This window comes from Cynocephalus volans, chromosome 7 (assembly GCF_027409185.1).
Source record: "Cynocephalus volans isolate mCynVol1 chromosome 7, mCynVol1.pri, whole genome shotgun sequence".
NCBI classification, from domain to species: domain Eukaryota; kingdom Metazoa; phylum Chordata; class Mammalia; order Dermoptera; family Cynocephalidae; genus Cynocephalus; species Cynocephalus volans.
In genome coordinates this window covers 75,269,595-75,293,831 of record NC_084466.1, presented here as the reverse complement: position 1 = coordinate 75,293,831, position 24,237 = coordinate 75,269,595, and the positions used below count along the sequence as shown (strand labels likewise).

The following is a 24,237-nucleotide window of genomic DNA, read 5'->3' as shown; positions in this document are numbered from 1 at the left end:
CTCTGAACTGTACATGCCTATGACAAAGGGAGGCATCATTAATCGGCATCATACCTGAGAATCCTCACGGATTTTCAAAGTGTGGGATTTGTCGTTCCCACCAAACTACCCCACAGAGTCACACAGTGCAGCTTTTATGGGCTGGGAGGTGAGTTCAAGAGCTGTTTTTTGTTCCGTGCTTGATCCAAAGAGGATCACTATCTGACAAGTTCTATTTTAAGTCGTGCCCGTGTGTGCAGGTATCGGCCTTTTTCAGGGCTGTAGAAAAAGACCCATCTGTATCCTTCCCCCGACAATGCAGGATCGTTCCCCTCGGGGCGTCTGTTTCCGCTTTGCCAGCCACTTTTTCTTTGGGAAATTCTAGGGAGGGCAGGCGGGTAGGACTGACAGGAAGGGCGAAGAGGGGCAGAAAGAGGTCGTCTGCCACTCCCCTACCTTACAAGGCACGTGGCATTGGCAGTAGCAGTAGCCAGATGCAACAACGATGACGATGAACCTCCTCCTAGCCAGAGAATACTGAGGGAAGGAGGAGGTGGCAGCGAAGAAGGGACGCACACTGTGTCCTTCCCCATAGGGAGAGTCCACCCTCAGGGGAAAAGCCACAAGGAAGCCGCTACCCGCCCCACCTCTGCCAGCTTGCCCCACTGTCTGGCAGCCGTCCCCATGCACCTGCTCACCTGTCTATCCGTTCAGGGTGGTTGGGGGAGGGACCAGGGGTGTCGGGGTGGGTGGGTGGAAAGAGAAGGAGGGCAGGGCAAAAGAGGGGGTGCACCGAGGGCTCCGCCCCCGGAGGCTCTGCGCAGGCGCAGTGGCCTGCTACCGCAGGCAGGGGGCGGCAACATGGCGGAATGAGCGGCGGCGTCGGGGCTTCACAACAACAGTGGCGCCAGTGGCAGCGACAGCGGCAGCGTCAATAGCGTCCGTCACAGCCTGAGCTTCAGCACCGGCCAGCGCCGTGGCCAGCTGCTCGCTCCCCAGGGTTTTTCGGAGCAGCGGCAGCATCTCCGCGGGGGGCGGGCCGGGCCGGACGGACCGGGAGGGGGAGATAGAAGAGGCGAAGAGGCAGCGGCGGCGGCACAGCTGCTTGTTAGGCGGGTACCGCCGCTCGCCGGGCAGCGGTTAGTGGCGCCGCCACCGCTGGGAATAAGCCTGAGAATCCCCCACCGCCTCCGCCGGGAGGGCGCCGGAGCGGGTCGGGCTGAGGCGCAGCGGGGAGCGGGCCCGGCGCCGCGGCGCTGGTGGATGCTGGGGCTCCGAGGCGACGGCCGGGGGGCGGGGGCCGAGGCAGGTATAACGGTACCGGCGGAGGCAGCGCCGCTGCTCTTCCCTTCTCCCCAGGAGGGGGCCCAATGGCGAGCGAGAAGCCGGGCCCGGGTTCGGGGCTCGAGCCTCAGCCCGTGGGGCTCATCGCCGTCGGGGCCGGAGGCGGAGGCGGCGGGGGCAGCGGCGGTGGGGGCAGCGGGATGGGGGAGCTGAGGGGGGCGTCCGGCTCCGGTTCGGTGGTGCTCCCCGCGGGGATGATTAACCCTTCGGTGCCGATCCGCAACATCCGGATGAAATTCGCAGTGTTGATCGGACTCATACAGGTCGGAGAGGTCAGCAACAGGGACATCGTGGAGACGGTGCTCAACCTGGTAAGGGAAAAGGCTTCTGCCTCCCCAGCCCCCACACCCTCCGTCCCCAGCGCCTCTCGCTCGCGTCCCTCCACCCCCAGGGTCACACACGCAGCGCGTTCCTGGGAACAGAGATCGTTCACCAGGTGACCTGCCTGCTCGCTGCCAAAGCCACGCCACCTCCCACCTCTCTTCTGGTCCTCTTCTGTTACCTGAGCGCAGCGCCCAACTTAGCACCGCTCCTTTTCACTTCTCATGACTACGAGTAAATCAGTCCTCTCCGTGAAGGTTTTGGGTGGACTTTAGAGTTTGGTTAGGGGGTGAAGAGGCCTCCTGTTCTCTGGGGTTCTTTCACCCACACTCTTAATTGTCGGTGTCATCGCTCTCCGAAGATGACAGCTTTGTCCCTAGAGCCTGAATTCCCCCGTGCTACTGAAATGTGAGGAGCGCATTAACTCCAACTTGAGCAGCTGGGGTGTGATGTTTTTGAGGAAGGAGGAAAATGATGCAGTTTTGCATCTATCTTTAAATATGTTCCGAGGCTATGATGGAGATTGTTGTGGTTGTATTTACTCCTCAACTCGCCCCATCTTGGGCAGCCTTCCCTTCTTTGTAATATTGCCCCGAATATGCTGATCTCTCGGTCATTTTTTTTTTTTTTTTTTTTTTTTTTTGTGCACGCAAGGTGTTGAAATGTAAGGGCACCAAATCATACAGGTTGGTTTCTATGGTTGCCTTCAGGAGCGTGGCATGTGGATAAAGACTAAGGAAAGGTGTTAAATGCAGCTTAGGTTTTGGTTTCTTTCATGATAAGAAAGAGTTACTGCAGAACTGTGTATGACTTAATGTTTTGCGCTATCTACAGAGAGGCTTAGAAACATTCAAGATGTCAAGGGAGAAATGAGAGGAAATAAGAAGAGAAGAATCATAAATTGAGGATAATTAAGAGTTGTTCATTTTTAGTACTTTGAAAATGGAGTTTTTGATTCAGCAAAGCTTTTTAAACAGTTTCCTCTGAAATATGACAAACTGTAAGGTTGGGTTTTGGTAGGCAAGCAATAAATCGGGAGCAGTCATTTGACTATTTGGTGTGGAGTCACAGCAATATAAAAATATGCTTGCAAGGGGATTTTACAACACCCGTGCAGTCTGATTTTTCGGCTAAGCAATTGTTTTTATTTGATCTATTAGAAAACTGAAAGAAAGCTGCAGCTACAGCAGTGATGTCCTGAGACATGAATAATATCTACCGTTTGTAAACCTCTTAAATTCAAAGAAAAGTTAAAGCTATTTTTTTCTTTCTTTTTGCTATTGTGTCAAGTCAAAGATAGGAGATTATCTGTTTTACTTTGTTGTATTTATTGCTGTTTAAATACAAAACACCTCTTTCTACTTTTGCATACCTTTCCAATAGATCACAAAAAGTCAATATAAGTTTGGGGGAATGTCAGCACGTTGATATAACCATATTCTTTTCAGTATACTACTAGAAATATGGCTTCCTTGTGAGTTTTAATTCTAACTCTCTGCAAATAGGTAGTCAGTACTTCAATTTTTTTATTTTTTAAAGAAAAGAGATGAAATCTCCAGATATGTCAGTATGTTAGCAGTTACTGTATTGCTGTATATTTAAAGGATTAAAAGAATACATTTTAGGTTTTTCAGTTTTCATCTGGCCATTACCATTTTTATTTTAGATGATATGATATTAGGCTATTTTATTAAGTATTTGTATGTTTCCTTAATACGTTTTAACTTGATAAGAGGTAGTAAAGCTTTCATAAGCTGGGAAGTGATTTGAATGTGTAACCAGTTTGGACTCTGCAGTGGTAGCGATGTATGCTGGATCAGTTCTTAACAAATGGGGTCCTTTAGCTATACAGTAGATTAAGAAAGGGAATGAAATATTTCTCTTTAGGTACAAAAGAAATTTAACTCTTTAGTGCAGTAAAAATCTAGCATGAATTCTCAGTGTGCAAACATTATTTTGGAGATTAACCTTACCGTTAAGCCTAGAGTCATTAGAAATAAGGTAATACCGAAATGGTATATCCCCAAATCCACTTAAAGCCTTGTAACTGCAATGATTTGGGGGATAAAAAAAGTTAGATTTATGTAATTAAAGAATGCAAAAGAATTTTTAAATGGAAACTTTTGGGGAAAAGAATAAATGACAAAAGGAGCTGTTTATTATTAACTTGTTAATTATATTGGTAGTGGAATATGAATTAGTCACTTGAAACGTAATATATCTTGAATTATAGGTTTAGGCTTTCTTGTTCAATAGACTCATGATGAAAATGACATTTGAAAATTTAAGCTGATTCTCAAAAAGTTTGAAAATAATAAGCATTAAAGAATTATCAGAACTTAATTATATGTATTTAATAAGTAAATCAATAAAATTCCTTTAGGGCACTCAGTGACTTTTTAAAGGTTGAAAGCCTCTAATATTATCTCAAAAATGAATTTTTTTTTCAATTTTTAGTCTTAATTTAAAACACTAAAACAAAAATGTAAGGTGAAATATCTATTATTGTCCTCTGTATGACAGACAAGAAAAGAACTGAGAAACTTCACGACCAAAGAGTTTCTACCATAAACAATACCCTTGTCTCAATCATCTTCGTCAAAATATTTTTCTTTCTTTTTTCCTCTTTATTCTTCGTATATTATATGAGAACAGCAATACTTGGTTTTCAGGTGCTATTTCTCACATGCCTTGCCCAAAGAATTAAAAGTTTTGAAGAGTAGAGTTTAAGCATGCAGTAAAATATAGGTGTTCTCTAACACAGTCGTGGCTGTAATTTTTCTGCTTTTGTTTGCCAAAGGTAGAGATGCATTTCCACCTCTCAGGTGAGTTGTGGGAGTTTGGTGAAGAATCATCAATGTAATGTGAAATAAACTGAATGATTTTCATTGTAGATGCATGTATTTTGTGTGATTATAGTTGACTTAAAACACTCAAATATGGGATGGATAGTGTCAGGAAGATGAGTAAATTAGTTTGTAAGTAATGTTACAATAAGAGTGTATTGTCAAGGATTTCGCGTTGTAGTTCTGCTAATGAAAGAAACTGATCAACAAACTGGCTTCAGGAAGAATTATTTAATGTGGCAGTATAAGAAAGTTTAACTACAAAAAAGAGATTTTGTTGGTTGTTTTCAGTTGTATAGCAGTCATTACTTAACCTATTGCTTCCTTTGTAAATGCACTTAACATGCTTATATGTTTTCTCTTTCCTTGAAATGAATGCTATGTAAACATTATGCTATCTTTGTTTATAACATGAAAGTTTTCTTTTGATTATAGATTTTAATATAAACATATATTTTTAGAAAAGATGAAATATAGGATTAATATTTACGTAGTGAAAGAATTCACAATAGAGTTTTTTGAATAGCTGTCTTATGTAGTATACTTCTATAAATATAATTACAGAATTAATTATAGACTTGTAGCTTTTTTCATAAATTCTTTTATGAATTTGCAGGGTTTTTTTCACGAATTGTTGTGAGATACATCAGTACGTCTTTAGTCATAGAAAATGGCATTTCCTCTGATAATTTTGTTTTTCTACATTCTAAGTAGCATGCTGTTTATAGTATTGAAAGCATGACAAAATACTTTGAGGGTTAAAAAATTTTTTTTAACATTTTTGTGGGGTACAGTGTATTATTTCAATGCATGCATATACTGCACAATGATTCACTTATACTAGATAGCATAGTGGTGTACCCATTAGTCCATCATTTCTTCACTTTAAGGGGATTTTGTGGACTTTTAATTTCCTCTGTTCTTGTTATATGGATCATGGTATTTTTGTTCAAAGGGAAATTTTAAGTTATTGTTTGTACTTGACTGTGACAGTAGCTCTTCTTCCTTAGAGTTTTTTCATTTAAAAAATATTTAGAATTTCAAAAATAAAAGGTGTGTTCTGCATTTGAATAAATTGGTTTTAAAAATATATAGTTGCATCTTAGAATCATGGAAGGCCTTAATAATAATAAAACCACATTTAAAAAAATTAATATTAGAAGTATTTCCTGCATTTTGATTTATTTTGATATGTAAACCTTTTTATATTAACTTTAATTATATTTTATTGTTCCTAATGGGTGTGAAAAATTAAATTAAGGATGTGTATATAAATACTGGAAATTTTATATTTTAAGGAGTTCTGAGATTTTCCACAGAAATATTAATTTAGTCATATAATGACAGCAAGTATAGATGGTCCCTGACTTAATGGTGGTTCCAAAGCAATAGGCATTCAGGTATGCTCCTTGACTTACGATGGGGTAAGTTTTGATAAACCTGTCAGAAGTTGAAAATATTTTAAGTTGAAAGTGCACTTTTGACTTACAGTATTTTTAACTTACAGTGGGTTTGTTGGGAGGTAGCTCCATCAAAAGTCAGAGGAGCATCTGTGTTCTATAGTCAGTCTATGGTCAAGTTATATTAATTTTAAATAGATATTTTGTATATTGCTAGTCAGTTTTTGGCAAATACTATCCTGTTAAGTAAAAGTTAAGGTTCCCTCTTCTTTTGCTATATTTTTTCCCAAGCATAGTGTAAAGAAATTCATTGGGTCTAGCAGACCTTGCCCCTGTTTTGTATTGCTGATGTAGCTGTATTATAAAAATCAATCAATTAAAAAATATGATTTTTTTACTATATACTTAAAATACTGTTTTTTTACTGTACATTTAAAATACCGTTGTGTATCTTTTCTACAAGTTTTCCATTTTTAGCCTGTACTTCTCTTACTTTATGGACTGTGAGCATATCTTTTTTATATTATATATCACTCTCTAGTATTTAACTTATTTATGTGTGTTTCCCCTCCATGAGGGCAAGAGCCAATCTTATATAGATTTATTTTTTGTATTCTGGCTCTTGGTTAAGTGCATTTTGAGTAGGTAGTAATACTTAGGACCAGTTTCTGAAATTGTGTTAAACAGTAGGGTTCAGACCCAAAATTCTGAAGTAAATTAGGCTCATGTAAATTTAATGTATTTCTTGGATGATCCCCCCCCCCCCCAGCTACTGGGATCTGACCCCTTGACCTTGGTGTTATCAGCACCACACTCTCCCAAGTGAGTAACTGACCATATGCTAATTTATTCCTAAAACTAGAAATGTGTGTTGAATATGTATGATGTTATCTGTCTACCTAGGCATTACTGCATATGTAAATGTTATTTTGAAATGGCATCTGGGGATAAGTAAGAATCTGGTAAAAATTTTTCAGTAAACTTGTATGTATGATCAAATATAAGCACATATGACAAAGATCAGGTTATTAACAAAGAAAATATTTAATGTGTTGGATAGAACATTTAAAAAATTGTTAGCATACCACGAATAGTGGACATCTCTTGTTTTTGTCTAACATACATTTTCTCTTTTTGTAGTGGTACATCAAGTTTTTCTTTGATGAACCACTCATCCTCTATTCTTAGTTCAGCGGGTTTAACCCTTCAGGGCTGGGCATATAACCCAGGCGAGGCCAGAATCACAGTGATTTGTTCAGGGATGAATATTTAACTAAAAGGGAACCACAGAGTCAGTTACAGGATTTGTGCTGGCACTCTTTCAGTTGGGGATGCTGAATAGGTGGACTCTTAAGACTATAGCTGTAGGTACCTGTCTTGAATTTTGACCAAATGTGAAGCTGAGAGAGAGAGAAATATGTAAATTCTTGCTTCTGTTGGAGCACCTGAGTTCTCTGTGCCTCTCTCCTAATCTGTGATTCTCTCCTAATTGTTAAAATCTCATTTAAAATTTATTATTTGTTACTAGTTTCATATTTAAGTGTTTTTTGTTGTTTTTTTTTTGTCACTTGTAAACAGAAAGAATCGCCCCTAGCATAGACATTAGTATCTGGAAATGAGACATGGTAAGGAACAGATCCTAAATGTAATGGAGTGCAAGGCAGTGAGGACTTTGCTGTACCCTAGCAATTCCTTTTAAGGAATTACAGATCAGCTGTTTAAATTGTCACCTGTGTTACCTTTGCCCATGAACTACTAAACAGAAATTTTAGGGATGCTAAAATGTTTTGGCTGTTTCTTGGGGCCTTTGATTATGTCGTATGGGGGGAAATTAGCTTTGGTCCAAGCTGGTATGCCTGAAAGCCAAGAAGAAACAAATTTAGTCTTTCCAAGTAAGGGAGGCCCCTTCTGCCTGTAGCTGCCACCCACGATAGCAGAGAATCAGAATAACAATAGCTTTGTAGGTTAGAAGCCTCCAATTTTTTTATCCCATGCTAAAACTGGTAAGAGGAAAGGCAGGAGTTTAAATTACAACCAGGTAAAGTTCTGTTTTATAAGATTTTCCGAAGATGTCACGCAGTATACTCCAGCCTTCTGACCAAAGTAACAATCCAGTTGTAAGGAGTGTTAAACTAGGCTGCAACAAGGGAACAAGTAATAGAATAGCTGTGCCTCCTTATCCAGCTTATTGTTTCACATTACCTCAAGGAAAATTATTAAGCTTAGGGTTAAGGGGATGAGAGTACTGGGAAGGCCTGTTTTTATGAGACTGAAACTTAAAAACTGAAACTGAGATTGGTATACTGCATCTTGGCAAGATCTCTTGTTTTGGTTGTTAATTCAACCTGTTGACTGAAGTAAATTGTCCAAAAGCTTACTAAGATTTTAGGGAAGCTCTACTTCGAGAGAAACCTCAAGCCTAGTAAACAAAGGGCTGTATTCTTTTACTTTTACGGCAATCGCAAGCTCCTGCAACTTCAACTTCACTAAGAGGAACTAGGCTGCTAAAGCAGTACAGCTGCTGAAAGGAAAATCTACGACCATGGAGGATAGGGCGAGTAATGTCTTCTGAAATAGTAGTACTGAGTGCATCCAAATTGGTTGTCTAAGGAACTTCATTTGCCAAGACAGGGAATTCTTGCCACTCTGACCAGCAGTATATGGTTTGTGCTTTAAATTAGTGACCATAGTTTGTTTTACTTTCTCCACTCTTCTAAGTAGGAGTTATTTGTGTTCTTTTACCGTTTGAGTGGAAGAAACACAAACTGTTATTCTTCTGCTCTCACACCGTAACAATCAACACAGAAGACTTCTGTGACCAAATGGGTGTGGGTTTTCCCCACACACCAAGCAATTCTCCAGCAGACACCAGCTGGGTGTCCTCCAATTCAGTTCTGACACTATCTACCTGGAGATAGCATCAGATCCCACAGGCTGAGGGCTCAGTCTCTAAGACTGCTCCCCACTTTAGATGCCAGTTGCAAGCCCCAGGTTATTTTACCTGTGTTTCTGACTGACTGGCTAGAAATCAGGGTTTGTTTAATTTGCTAGAGTGGCTCATAGAACTCAGGAAAACACGTTTACCAGTTTATTGTAAAGGATATTACAAAAGATACAGATGAGGAGATGTGTAGGGTGAAGTCTGAGGGAAGGAGCACGGAGCTTTTGTGCCCTACCCAGGTGTGCCACCCTCCAGGAACCTCCACATATTCCGCTATCCAGAAGCTCCAACCTCTGTGCTCTTGGATTTTTATGAAAAACTAATAGACTGAATAGGAAAACCCAGTAAGGCCTGTTTGTTCAGATTCTTCTTGACCTTTTTGTGCAGGATTCCTTCCTCCTGGGCACACCAGGCAGGCCCCTCCTGAAATGGAGGTCTTATCATCTATAATCAGACAAGAAAGGTCAGAGAATTTCTTTATGGTCAGCTCCAAGACAGAAAGGCAAAGGAATATTAGAGTCCTGCCTTGGGAAGCCAGAAACTGTGAATGAAAACCAGTATATATCATAATATCACCATTGTATGGTAATTACTTGGGGGATAGTTACATTTATTATATAGCTGTGTATTGTCAGATTATGAGGTGCCCCCAAGAGGAATGTTCATAACACAAAATTTTAGACTTGTAGCTTGATGCAGTAACTTGACATTATCTTTATTTTTTTACCCCATGGTGAGATGGTGAGTGAATTTTCTGTTGTGCTAAGACAATAACATTGTTAAACATGGATATTAAAAAAGTTGTATGTGGGCTGAGCCCGTGGTGCACTCAGGAGAGTGCGGCGCTGGGAGCGCAGCGACGCTCCCACTGCGGGTTCGGATCCTATATAGGAATGGCCGGTGCACTCACTGGCTGAGTACCGGTCACGAAAAAAAAAAAAAAAAAAAGTTGTATGTATTGAGAGAAGTGTGTGTGAGGTGGGTGGGCAGTATAGGGCTAGAATGTTAGAGATTTCTGTTGGTTTGGGCTGCCTAGCATCCTTTCTTTCTGCTGTTAACAATTCTAGATTTTTGATATTCTTTTGGGGAGTTGTCCCTTCTCCATTCTTGATAATTGTGGTTTGGGGCTTCCCTGGACCCCCTTTACTTTCTCTTGGACTGCACATGGAAACTATCATCTGACCCATCAATAGCAGATATTGGTAATAAAATCTAGCTGCACTTCTGAGACAGCTTGATAACTTCATCCATTCATTCTGTTGAAGAAGGAAAAAAGTGCTTTCACTGGGGTTGCTAAAATTGTTAGAGTGTAAGCTAGTATTGACTGGTAGTCTGTCACCATGAAGGCAGAGTCTGTTTAAGAATGGAGCTATCACAGAGGCACCTAGAATGAAAAGATAGCTTGCCAATGGCATCTTTGGAACTCCTCAAATCAGTTATATCTCCAGATGTTACAGTGCAGTAAGCTAATGCATTTTCAGTTTTGCTTAAGCTAGTTTGAATTGGGGTTCTGTTTATTGTACCCCAAAGATTCCTAATACTCTAATTAAAAAATTTTTAAAACCTTATGTTTTAGGCATTACAGGACAAATCATAATAAAAATGTTAACTTGTCAAAGGATTCTCAGTGCATTTCAAGAAAGAAGAAATAAATATACGTGGTTAATTAACATAAAACATTTACCTTCGCTAAATAAGAACATAAGGTAACATATACCATGAAAAAGAAATGACCATTGTTTGCTAGGGCATGCTAAATAATCTTAAATGCTATTGTTGGGCATGTAAAATGTTACAGCTGGCCACTTACTCATGTACCTTATCGGAGGCACCTTAACACTGACACTAACAACCCTAAGCCCCCTGGCAGTTCTCAATGACATTTTAGCAATATGTATCAAGAACTTTAAAGAGGTTCCTTTCATTAATCCTTAGTTTTTTAGGCTAAGGAAAAATTACCTGTGGACAGGTAATGAGAGTTAAATGTAGTTTTTCGGTAAAATAATTGGCAGCAACCTAAATATTCAACAATGGGGAAAATTTAAATTATTTTTACATCCATGTTATGGAATAGCATATAGCCATTAAAACTTTCTGTGCCACAGTTTCCTTATAGGTAAAGTGAGATATCTACCTCCTCATATGGTTGTTGTGTAGATTAAATGAGTTAATATATGTAAAGTGCTTGGTATATAGCTAACTTTATTTAGTACTTATTATTATTATTTTTATTCTTGTCTTGGTCCTAAGGATCATCTGATCATAGAAAAATATAATGACCTAACTAAAACTGAACTGTCCTATTTTAGTTAGGATTATAAGAGACTGGTAACCTCTCAGGAAGGGAGTCTCAGATATCCATGGTCATGATCTCCTGATGAAGCATATGAGGTCTGTTCTCCTGAATTCTGCTTAGTATTTAACAGTGGCTGGGGTAGTTTTTCCTAATTTTCTACTTTGAGTGAGGAGAGGAGGGTGGGAAACTGGGGAAGGAACAGGCAGGAGGTAACACAAATTCTTTGCCTAGAATCCCTTCCATCTCTTTATTTCCTCACATGGCTGAATTTCACATGTAGTTATAGTGGGACATGAATGGTGATCATAGGCAAATAATACCTCCCTCTGGGAGTATTTGCTTAAATATTAAAGACTACTTGGGTAACAAGTCCAAGGGACAAGTTAGAGGTTTAAAAACTATTTTATGATTAGTTCGTTTTAGGAAATAATATTAGCCTATATATTAATAGCTTTTAACTATTTAAAGTACACTTGTGAAACTGTGCTGTTATCTAATTCTCAAAATAACTCCTTTTTATAGATACCATTATTTCCCTACAGAAGCAGAAACTAAGGCTGCAGGAAATGTGAAGTAGTTAGACAAGGTTATCTAGGTACTTAGCACAGCTAGGTACTTAGCACAGCTGGGACTCAGAACTTTAGATTCCAAAGCTAGAGTTCTTTCCCATTTGTATTAGTCCATTTTTGTTGCTTATAACAAAATACATGGAACTGGGTAATTATTTAAAAAAATGAAATTTATTGCTTATAGTTTTTGAGGCTGGAAAGTCCAAAGTCCATCTGGTAGTGGTGACAGTGACCCAGGGGTCTCACATTGCAAGATGGTGGGAGCAGAGAGAGCAAGACAGACTCTCCTCTTCTTTTAAAGTCCCCAGAACCACACCCTGACCACCATTTTTAATCCATTCACTACTGCAAGGTCCTACAATCCAATCACGTCTTCAAGGCCCCACCTTACAATTACCATAACAGAATTTCCCACCCTCTTTACAGTCACGGTGGGGGCTAAGTTTCTAATACATAAAATACATAATACAATTCAAGCTTCAGTGAGTTTTGGGGGGACATAATTCAATCCACTACAACATTACTAAATAAAGTGTAGCTACTTAGAAATTACCCCAAAGACCGTGTGGATAAAGAGATTGTGTTGGAAGGGCAGAGATCAGCCAGCCTCAGTGAGTTGATTCTGTGTTAGAGAATGCTTTCAGAGGAAGTAAAAATGAATGCAGGACAATTTGATGGATTTGTACACAGTAGTGACTTAGCAGGAACTGTATTATGAGCTATTAATTTTTGAGGTTTGGAAAATTATTGGTTTTACAGTATTATAAATGGTACCTGACTTTGAATTTTATACCTTTTCACTAGGCAAAATGTGGATGCTTTAGAAACTACTCTGAATCAGAATAATAGGATGAGTTAATTAGAAAAAGCTTTGGTGATTTTCTTGTTATTTATTAGAGGTAATTATATGAACCACCGTATATACCAATTTGCTTGAATAAAACAAATGAGTTATAGAAGGAATTATATCAGGGTTTGGATAATAAAATTTCCAATAATTGTGATTCCTCTCTGTTTACTAAAGTAGACAGACATTGATTAATAGCAAATTTTGGGCGAGTGTAAATGTCTAGATATATTTCCCTTTAGCAAATGCTCTCATTTTCTGAGAGAAATAACCTGCAGCTGATTTAAAGGGGTATATAAATATTTCCACTGTTATTTGAAATTTTTTTAAATTTGGGAAGGGAGTTGGCCTTTATAGATTGGGTTTGGGTTCACACCTTATATTTTTAATATCCTCTCCCAACTCATTTGAAGTAAATGGGGATTTGCTTTAATATAATAAGTAAACTATGGCTGAGGTTAAGGGGCTTGTTCAAGATTGCAAAGCTATTTGGTTTGCTACTATAAAAAAAAAAAAAGACAAACCCAGCTTTGTCTGACTCCAACCCCCCCCCCAAAAAAAAAGATTGCAAAGCTGCTTAGTTGTAGAAATGAGACTCAAAGCTAGACTTTCCATTTCCAGGTTTGTTGCTATTTAAAATATACCTTTGATAATGCTGCTGATGATAGTAATTGCAACTTACACTTATTGAATCCTTACATATCAAGCACTGTGTTAAGCATATGATGTACACTATCTCATTTAATCATATTGATTTGTAATGTGAAATTTTCAATGAAATAAAGTCATTGTCTTTCAAAGTTAAATGAAGTCTTCCATCTTAAAAAAGAAGTGTTTTCAGCTCGAAATATGTAAATGGTATTTTATTATAAACTATCATAGATTTCACTCACTGTTTACTAATCCTTTATAACTTGATCACCCTTTCAAACTCTTTGAATTTAAATTAAGTATGTAAATTATTTTTTAAATCTTAGGAGATGTGACTTATCAATGCAAGAATGTTTTTTTATTATACTGTATTGAGTGTTATCTGATAAATAATTATTACATTTCTCAAGTCATCATATTCTTCCATCTTTTGTTGAAAGAACTGCTCATGTTTAAAGATTTAGATCTTATTCCTTATTTAAGGGACACCTTCCCTGACATCCCCCTAAAAGCTGTTCCTTTTATCCTGTGCTCTCCCATAACATTTTATTCGTACCACAGATTTAGCACTTGCTCATTCTAATTATTTGTTTACTTGTGGGAGTACTCTAGAGAATCTGAATCACTTGAGGATCAGAACATTACCTTATTCACCTTGCTGTCATCAGTACAGTACTTAACATACTATTTGGCATTTTGTAGTGCCTAATAAACTTTTTTGTGAATGAGTATTTTTTTTTTTTTTTCTTCTTTTTGGTTGCTGGCCAGTATGGGGATCTGAACCTGTGACCTTGGTGTTATAAGGCTGTACTCTAACCAACTGAGCTAACTGGCCAGCCCCAGAATGAGTACTTTTTTACATTTAATATAGTTAGTTTGCTTGTTTTGGTCATGTCCACCTTGGGTACAAATCTCATCTTTCCAGGCTATTCTGATTCTTTCAATTTCTGTGTTTGCCTCTTGCTTTAGCATTCAGTTTTTTTTTTTTTTTTTTTTTTGAGTGAGGTGATAATAGGGATATCTAGGTGCATATATGTGTGGTTTATGTTTAAAAGGTTTTCTGGATATTTGTGATGGGTAAATAGTTGTAAAGTCTTCAGATCTGGTGAATAGCCTGACTCTATCACTTGCACAGGTGAGGAAATTGAGAACCAGGTAGGTTAAGATCCTACAGTCTTTCACAGACTAGGAATTAACACCTAGATTCCCAGACACTCAGTCTATTGCTCTTTTCATTTTATCTAGATGAGTAGTGTAGTTCTATTTTCCTTCAGCTCATTTGGTGTTCTAGTTTATAACTTTCATATTTCTTTATATTTTCATATTCAAATTTTTTTAATTTCAGCAGGCTCAGAATACTTAAAACGATGGTTAAATAAATTATCTAATGAATAATCCTAACCTGGTATTCTGTTGCCAGCGTCAAGATACTCATTGGATAAATAAAAATAACAACATAGTCCCTACCTTCACATAACTTAAAGTTCAGCACAAGAAATAGAAGAATAAACATATAAATTACAAAGGTAAAAAGTAATATTACAGAGATATAAACAAAATGCTGTGGAGACATTAACAGATCCACTAACGTTACTTGGAAGAGTCTGAGAAAGCTTTATTGGGTAGGTGACTTGTGAACTGGGTCAGTTAAACAGGGCAGGAGTAGAACAGTTTTTCATAAATGGATAGCTTGTATAAGGACACAGGGTCATGAGGGAGTTTTTTTGTGTTTATCTCTCAGTGCTAATTACAAACTACAGTAAATTAGACCAACTTTATTTCTTCTTTCAGAAATCATATTTTTATTATTGTATTAGTATTCATTGGCTTTAATTTAAATTATTTATATTTATTTTTATTTTGGTCTTCTCAAGCTTGCTCAGGGAAGGTGGTGAAATTTATTAGTGTCCAATTCACAATTATTTCAGGAGTTCTATTTGTGTAGGTATCTCATTTGCGTTCACCCAGACTTCTGACATACTGTATCGAACCAACAGGAAATTTTATGGATGTGTGTGTAAAATCAAGAGATTTATTCTAAGGAATTAGCTCATGTGATTATGGAGGCTGAGATATCCCAAGATCTGCAATTGACAAGGTGGAGACTGAGGAGAGCCAATGGTGCAGTTCCAGGCTGAATCCAAAGGTCTGGGAAGCAGGAGAGCCAATGGTGAAAATTGTAGTCTGAAAGCTGGTAGGCTCAAGACCCAGGAAGAGCCAAAAAGCAGAAGACTGGTGTCCCAGCTCAAGCAGTTAGGCAGGAAGAGTTACCTCTTCCTTGTAGGAGGATCAGCCTTTTGGTTCTGTTCAGATCTTCAACTGATTGGTTGAGGGCCACCATTATTAAGGAGGACAATCTGCTTTACTGAATCTACTGATTCACATATTACTCTCATCCAGAAACACCCTCAGAGACACACTCAGAATGTTTAACCAACTATCTGGGTGCACCCCGTGACCTAGATAAGTTGACACATAAAATTAACTATCTTGGGGGTATATATTTTCCCCATTAACTCTTTGTTTTCTTTGACTATTGAAAGATATATTTTATTATACAACTGAAGAAAAATTATTTACCTGTGCACATAGTAGGCATTCAGTAAATATTGGAGTAATGAACTATAAAAGTAAAGGAATGACCCACATTGGCAAATAATAAAGGAGATCATACTTTTGATTATATCATAATTCAGAAGAGAAGGTTAGGAGAAATAGATACAAATTAACAGATGGTGTTTCCTGTTATTTCTAGTACTCTTTGAAATAAGTGATTATTGGCTTTTTGAAGAAATTGATGTTTTGCTCTTGTAAAAAATGAAATTCATATAAAAATAATGAATTGTTTATAAGAGCAAAAAAATGTGGCTTTGAAAGTCAATAAAAGTTATTTTTTTGTCATTACTATAGGTTTATTTCCAGGCTAGCTTAACTTGTTCAAAGTCTTGATTTTTTTTATTATGGTAAAATATACATAATATTCCTTATTTTAATCATTTTTAAGTACATTCACATGATTGTTCCGTCATCATCTCTATCCATCTTTAGAACTTTTTTTGTCTTCGCAAACTGAAACCCTGTACCCATTAAACAATAAATCCCCATTTTTCCTCCCCTCGTTAGTGGCAACCAGCATTCTTCTTTTTGTCTCTGAATTTGACTAGGAATACAGAGGGTTTTCTAAGTATCTTGCATAAGTGGAATCATACAATATTTGTCTTTTTGTGTCTAGCTTATTTCACTTAGGATAATGTCTTTAAGGAGTAAGAGTTTTTGATCCAAACCAGTCTGTGTTGAGATTACAGATGAGGTACTCTGAGACTGTATTTGTACTATATTTATAAATTAGTAGTCCACATGGACCAGTCTTAGTGTGCTGCTGGAACCAAAAGAACACAGGTCAGTAGGCAAAAGGAATTTCTGTAGGATTTAGATTCTTTAGTTCTATTTCTTGAATATTATGTAGAATAGAGATGTGTGGACCATAGTAATATTACTTTAAAAATTTATTTCCTCTTTCATTTGTTTTTACCCCATAGGATAGCTGGTCATGATTCCTTCATCTTGGAACTTTTTTGTAAAACTACACATCCAGCCCTAACCCTCTGTATTCCTAGTACTCTTCCTTATTTGTTGTTCTGTATTACAAAGCCTAAAATAATTAGACTGCAAGACAGTCTCAAAGGGTGGGGGAGGTGAAGAGATTTAGCAGGCCACACAAAAATTCTCTTGAATACTCACAGGGAAAGACAGACCAGGAACACTCACACATAAATAATTTTTATCTTGTCACCCAAAAAGCTATTTATGGGTGATAGGAACTAAATTGTTACAGGTGATTATGACTACTGATTTCACTTCCTTATTGAATATTCAGTAGTGATTTTACCCCAACTCCTCCTTCATCTAAAGTAAAACACCTCTAATGCATTTTCTATTTAAGAGATTGTTAATGTGTTTGCATTAAACAATTTGAATTTTAAAATTAAAAAAAAAGACAAAACAAAAACCTTTTATCTTTTTAATTTCTCATTTGTCTTACCTATCTGGTTACAGCCTTCTAGAGAGCATAGCCAGTATTGTTTGAACTCATTTTATGTAACATATAGCTTCTGAAGATGATCATTGTAGTTTTAAATAAATACCCTTTATCTTTGTATTTTTAAGAAATAACATACAATTTATCACCTTTTTTATACCACTACAGTATAATCCTAGTTTATCTGAAGTAACTTACCAAAGACTTATAAATCATGGCTATATTTATGCCCCTTTTGAGTCTATTTATCGCTTTCTTTTATTATAGTTCTTTTTATATGTTTACTACTTGTCAGGTGCCACTTCTTTTGCTTGTTTGTTTGTCTTAGGCTATACTATCCAGTGTGGGAGCCCCAGCATCTTTACAAGGCTATTGTAAAGGGCTATTGAGCACTTGTAATGTGGCTATTAAGAATTAAAATGTGCTTTGAGTGTAAAATATACACCAACTTCCAAAGACTTAGTTTAAAAAAAAAAAGTAAAATATCTCTGTAATTTTTATATTGATTACATGTTGAAATAATAATATTTTGGATATATTACTTCTTATGTTTTTATAAATAAAATATATTTATTAAAGTTAATTTTACCTGTTTATTTTATTTTAATGTGACTATTAAAATTTTTTTAATTATATATGTGTCTCACATTATATTTCTTTTAACCAGCATTGGTCTTCAGCTGACTCAGTTATTAGGTCTTATATTGGAGACTTTCAGAATCAAATCCATATTTTGCATGATTTTATAAACTTCTATATAGTCACCCTTCATCTTTGGAGTGAAAAAAATTTTCTCTTACAATGAAATTAGAGGATGTTCATCAGTAAGAAGGGGAGGATAGATTCAAATTTTTAAGTTGCAATCAGAGAAAATGACAATAGGGAGAGATTCCTGATGCCTGATAAAATAATGTACTGGTGATGGGCCTGATACATAGTAAGCACTTAATATTAATTTTAAAAAATGTAGGTCAGGATTTGAAGAGAAAGTAATGATAAGGATATGACACCATGAGTGGAGTAGAGTTACAGTTGATATAAATGGCATAAGTTTGGACCTTTAGGAGATTGAGGTGAGTTTGGTTTTTTGCATGTGAAAGTAGGAGCTAGAACTCTGGGCATTTGTGAAAAATGAAAAGAGAAATGGTGGAGGAAGGGTTGAAACTAAGTGAACTGAGGGTGTTGGTAATTATTTCTCATTTTACCAGTATCCTAAAATCAGAATTCCAAAAACTGAAATAGTTTATCAAAGTAAGGTTAATGGCTTGCTAAAATCTAGAAGAAAATTCTACCTGTTCTGGTACAGTTCAGTTTTCTGTCAGGATAACTAACGATGAATAAGCATTTTTCCTTAACTGGTTTGGTAATAGTACTATTTTGCCAACCTTTTCTTCCTCTAAAAGGAAATCCTGTCATCTCATCATCTCTTAAAGGAATTGGTTTCTCCTTTGTGCAAATCAGAAGTTTTTCATTTATTTATATTACAAAGTTGAAAGTATGTTACAGGGAAAAAAATGTTAGAAGTCAGGTCAAATAATATTATATGTAATAATGCAGCAACTAATTATAAAGTAGTATGTTTACTTGTCATGGTTTTTAAAAGTTGAGCTGATTCATTATTTTCTGATGTGTATCTGTTCACAGTTTCTTTGGAGTATCCGTTCCTTTGAATAAAATATGCTAAGCTGTGAATTTTGTGTTTTTTTCTAGGTGTTTATCTGTTCACATGTTTGTTTCACTGCTGTTATTGTTCAAGTCATGCACCTGGCAGACAGCAGGCACTAATTGGGTGGGATTGTAGGTGCAGTCTTTTAACCATTGACTATACTAAGTTTAGATTCAGATGGAAATGTAACCCATTTCGTTGGCTTCATTAGTACTGCACAGGGCCTGACTAAACTAATTGGTCACAGCTCAAGAAGGTTTCCTGAAAGGTCATAGAACTGTTTTGAACTATTAACATTTTTTCATCCAGGCCTTAGGATCAAAAGCATTCATTTTTAGGGTGACCGATTGACTTATTTTAGGGTTTGGTTGAGTAACTGTGAAAGATTTTTTTCTTAGTGAAAATACTCATTTAAATATATGTATAGGGAGTATGTTGAGCAAATAGATTTTAGTCAGATTTGCTGATTTTTTTCATTAATTATAAATATATATTAAAAATAATGTTTAATTTGATTAGTGATGTGCACTCTGAAAAATAAACTCATATATTTTAGTTATTGCATGACAAGCTGTCATTCAGAATGACAGCTGAACCAAATTACATTGAAAAATTATGCTGCCAAACTCTGAAATAAATTGAAGATGGCCTGCTTAGAAAATATGGGATATAGACATTTACAACAGAGATTTTAATTCCAGTAAAAGAATGGTTGGGGTCTTGGATCAATATGATAAATGCATTCTGTATTTTAAAACCTTAATTTATTTCTTTGTATATAAAAGGATTAAAGGTATATTAGTGAGGTAGTTTATGGGAATAAAATTTAATTATTAGATGTCTCATACTTGTGACATATGTTATTAGTTGTTAAAAAGGGACTCTATTAATGTAGTTTATTCCTAAAGAAAAGCCAGAAATCTTATAAAAGTTTTGCTTTATATTATTATCAGTATATGGTCAGATATTAATGTTTAACATATACTAAGTTATTGAATTATATCATTTTCTAGTTTGAGTTCAGTTATTCAGAATGGATTAGTATATTTAATTTGCAGATTATATAACTCTTTTGTTCCTGGCTACTTCCCTGTGGCCCACCCGTCACCTCCCATTTAAATACCGGTCTGTCTTAGTCTGTTTTAGGCTCCTGCTATAACAGAATATCTGAGACTGAGTAATTTAAAAAGAACAGAGATGTACTTCATACAGTTCTGGAGGCTGGGAAGGCCAAGGCTGAGGGGCCTTCATCTGGTGAGGGCCTTCTAGCTGTCATCCAGTGGTGGAAGGGCAAGAGAATATGAGCAAGGCAGCAAGAGAAGACTGAACTTTCTTTTATAACAAACCCACTCTTGAGATAATACACCCATTCCTAAGATAACTATATTAATCCATTCATGAAGGCAGAGCCTTCATAACCTAATTTCCTCTTAAAGGTCCCACCTCTCAACACTGTTGCATTGGCGATTAAGTTTCCAGCCCATGAACTTTGAGGGATACATTCAAATCATAGCATGGCCTATTGGGTCTGAATATGTATATACATTTTCAATCTAACTCCATAAATGATCACATATTCATTTTATCCCACAAATATTTATTGAATACTTAGTGTTTATATTGCTAGGCACTGAGGATACAATGATCAGGACCTGCATGGAGTTTATAGTACTGTAGGGGTGACAAATACACGCAATGAAGTGTGTAAATTCTATGATAGAAATTGATTAGTGCATAGTCGGCCACACTGAAGGAAGAAATCTTCCAAGAGAGTCAGAAGAAGTCTTCATTAAGGTGGTGATGCTTGAGTTGAGTTTTGAAAGATGGCTAGATCTATCTAGAGCTGTTCAGTCTAATATGACAGCCAAAAGCCACACATAGCTAGAGAGCACTTAAAATGACATTGAAGTATAAAATGCACACTTAATTTTGAAGACTAGGTATAAAAAATATGAAATATCTCAATTTTTTAATATTGATTACATATTGAATATTTTGGATATTTGGATATACTGGGTTAAATAAAATGTATTAACTTCGCCTGTTTCCTTTTACATTTTTCTTTCAATGTGACTAATGGAAAATTTTAAATTGCATATGTGGCTTGTTTCTGTGACTTGCATTATAGTTTTATTGGGCAATACCAACTGTCCAATAGTCGGGAGGTGACATATCTGAAATTTGTAAGATTTCCAAAACAGATGAACCATTTACAAGTATACAGAGAAACTAATAGATATCCTTGCATGCTCTCTCTCCATACAAGGGTACTTCAAAAAGAGCATGGAAATATTCATATTATCTTGTAATTATATTTTTCCGTGCACTTTTTCAAGTATCCTCATAGGTATCCATATGTGTGTATATTTGTGTATATATACACACACGATCTTTATGTTGTTTGAGTCATTCATACTTTGAGTTTTTCTGTTATATGTCAGTAAACCTATTCTAACTAATGCATTGACTTCATTTAAAAACCACATGTCTTTGGGGAAAACTTGTTCTCCCTGCTCTGGTAAAAATTGCCTAAATAATTAATGGAAATCAATATGGCAACAAATTAAAAAGCATTTTATTGTCAGCAAATACTTTGGAGGGCAGATTGGAAACATTGGTGTAGAATAGAAGAAACAATTATTAGAATAAAATGTAGGATTTTGTTTCACAATTGGATGAAAGTACTGTTATTTCCTGCCTGATTTGTTTATGTTATATTTACTACTAGACTGTGTTTCTTGATGAAATAAACTGTTTTGTGAGCTACTATAAAAAATATATAAGTGAAAATACAATTTCCACAGAAATCCATATATTCCCTTTTATTATAACTAGAAATCAAGAAGTAACCCTACCTTTACCTGGAAAGCAGGATATATACTTTCTGAAGATTTACTTGATTTATCAGAGTAAAAGTTCCCTCTTGGTTACTGCTTTGGATATTATCAGGAGCACCATATTTTAAACAGGACTCTGAATTGATTACTAGAAGTCTAATCCTAGTGCTTAGTAGATTTCAAAGATTATCTAGTTTTTCAGATGTGGAAACCTAGGCACAGAGAAGTTGCTAATTTAATCTGGGCTATTCAGTTTTTAATACTATACTATAGGACTGGATTTCAGATTTCTGATTTTCTAGTCTAGCGATTATCTCTTCTATTATATTAACCTAAGTCTCTTAAGTTTGGCTGGTATATTAGTTTGCTAGTGCTGCCATAACAAATACCACAGACTGGGTGGCTTAAACAACAGAAATTTATTTTCTCAATTCTGGTGGCTAGAAGTCTATGATCTAGATGTCCGCAGTGTTGGTTTCGTCTCTCCTTTGCTTGCACATGGCCATCTTTTCCCTGTGTCTTCACATGGTCTTTCCTCATGTATCTGTGTCCTAATCTCCTCTTTCTAGAGGGACACCAGTCGTATTGGATTTGGGCCTACCCATCTGACCTCATTTTATCTTAATTATCTCTTTAAAGTTCCTATCTCCAAATCCAGTCACATTCTGAGGTTCTGGTGCTTAGGATTTCAAAATATGAATTGGGGTGGGGTGGGGGGGTGCTGTGGAGACACAGTTCAGCCCATAATGACTGATCTTAACTGAAGTGAAAATAAGGATAAAATGAGTGATGGTGATTAAAATGTAGATGTTTTCTTAGTAATGCTTTACTTAAATTCCCTTTAAAAATGACTCTATTTTCCATTTTGTAAGTCTCTTTCTTACTTTGAATTATATCATTCTTTTCCATGCTTCTACTTTTTCATTTTGTTCTCCCTCATCTTTTTTTCTTATATACCTTCATCTATGCATCCAAAGGCATTACCTATTCACCGGTATCTTGTTAATTTCAAACAGTTCTGACTCCTTTCTTCAGCTAATTACAACAAAAACATCTTTTTTATGTCTGCTGTAATGTTTGTAGAAAATTGAAGTCTTCACTTTTCTTTATTAATAGCAATAATATTAACAATAATAATGAACCTCTGTTAAGCTTGTTGTAAGTACCAGGCATTGTGCTAAGTGCCTCATACGCATTAAATCTCATAAAACAGTCCTATAAGGTTGGCAGAGTTTTGTAGATAAGGAAACTATGGTTTAAACAATGAAATAATTTTTCTAAGATTTTATAGCAAATAAGTTAGGCTTCAAATAGAGGCAGTACTTGCTATGGTTACTGCTGTCGGGTCCACCGCCGGCCGACCCGAACAGCCCTAGCCTCGTTCCTTTTGGTGGGCCAGCAAATGGCCCGGGATTCCTCTTTCCCTCCAATCCCCTTTGGAAGGAGACGGGGGAAGAGAGCCGTGAAGAGAGGTGAGCACAGCCACCGGCCCCAAAAACAGCCTGGTTAAAGGACACTCAGATGCTGTGGCGGGTTCTGTCAAGCAGTTCCGTTTATTATCACACAAGCACTTGCTTTTAAAGGCAAATGGGGAAGGGAGGTTTTTTTACATAATCTTATCAGCCTAAAGGTCAAGAGAGCACGTATCCTGCCTCAATGCCTAGCTATTGCAACCTCGAGCGCAGAAGCGCGTATTTGGCCAATAAGGGCTAAGGCAAGGTTTCCGCAGACACTCTGACCCTACTTCCTCCTGGCGCCGTCTTAGGCTGCCACGTTAATATGCCCTTGTGGGCCCATATGGCGCCACTTGTAATGTCACTTAAGGTGGCGTTAGTTTTTAAGGCCCGACATCTCCCCCTTTTTGTTTTAATAAGGCAGCTGGAGGCAACTAACCTTCCCAGCCTCGCCTCCATTCCCTCTGGTGGCTGGCCTGTCTTAGGTTGTTTCCCTCTGGAAATCTTACCTGTCATTGACTATCCAGCCAAGTGGGGGTGGGGCGGAGCCTTACAGATTGGCATTGATTTTTTAAAGGGCCATATTGGCCCAAGGACTGTCAGGGCTTTCATTATGGGCCACCTCCTCTACCACCTGGGTGAACATTACGAGATTTGCACATTATAAGGGACACAACCTAGCAAATGGTGTAAGGCCCCAAGATGAAAAGGGCTAGAGAGCCCGGCAGGGAGGACAGCAGGGTGGTGAGCCATGGGGAACTTGAAAGCCAGCTTTGGAACCAATTACTATTAGCTTCATGCTCTTTTTTTTGCGCTTTTTTTAGCCCTTCTCTAAGCTTAGCTAGGGAATCTTTGACCACTCCAGAGTGGTCGGCATAGAAGCAGCACTTTTCTTTGAGGGCAGCGCATAATCCTCCTTGCTGTAAGAACATCAGGTCTCGTCCACATCGATTCTGTAAAACAACTTCAAAAAATGATGTTAGTGGTTTTTTTTTTTTAAATGTGATACAGACACCTCCAAGCAGCTTGTATGACCTCCCAGGTTTG

The 24,237-nt window shown here is 37.2% G+C and overlaps 1 protein-coding gene across 1 annotated transcript in view; it reads left to right on the top strand.

The window, feature by feature from the left end:
- The first annotated feature begins 1,349 nt into the window (after positions 1 to 1,349).
- Positions 1,350 to 24,237, top strand: part of NBEA (neurobeachin) — a 657,479-nt gene continuing 634,591 nt past the window's right edge. The window contains exon 1 of the mRNA XM_063101747.1: positions 1,350 to 1,634. Coding sequence (XP_062957817.1) covers positions 1,350 to 1,634 — 285 coding nt within the window. The remainder of the gene's footprint in view (positions 1,635 to 24,237) is intronic.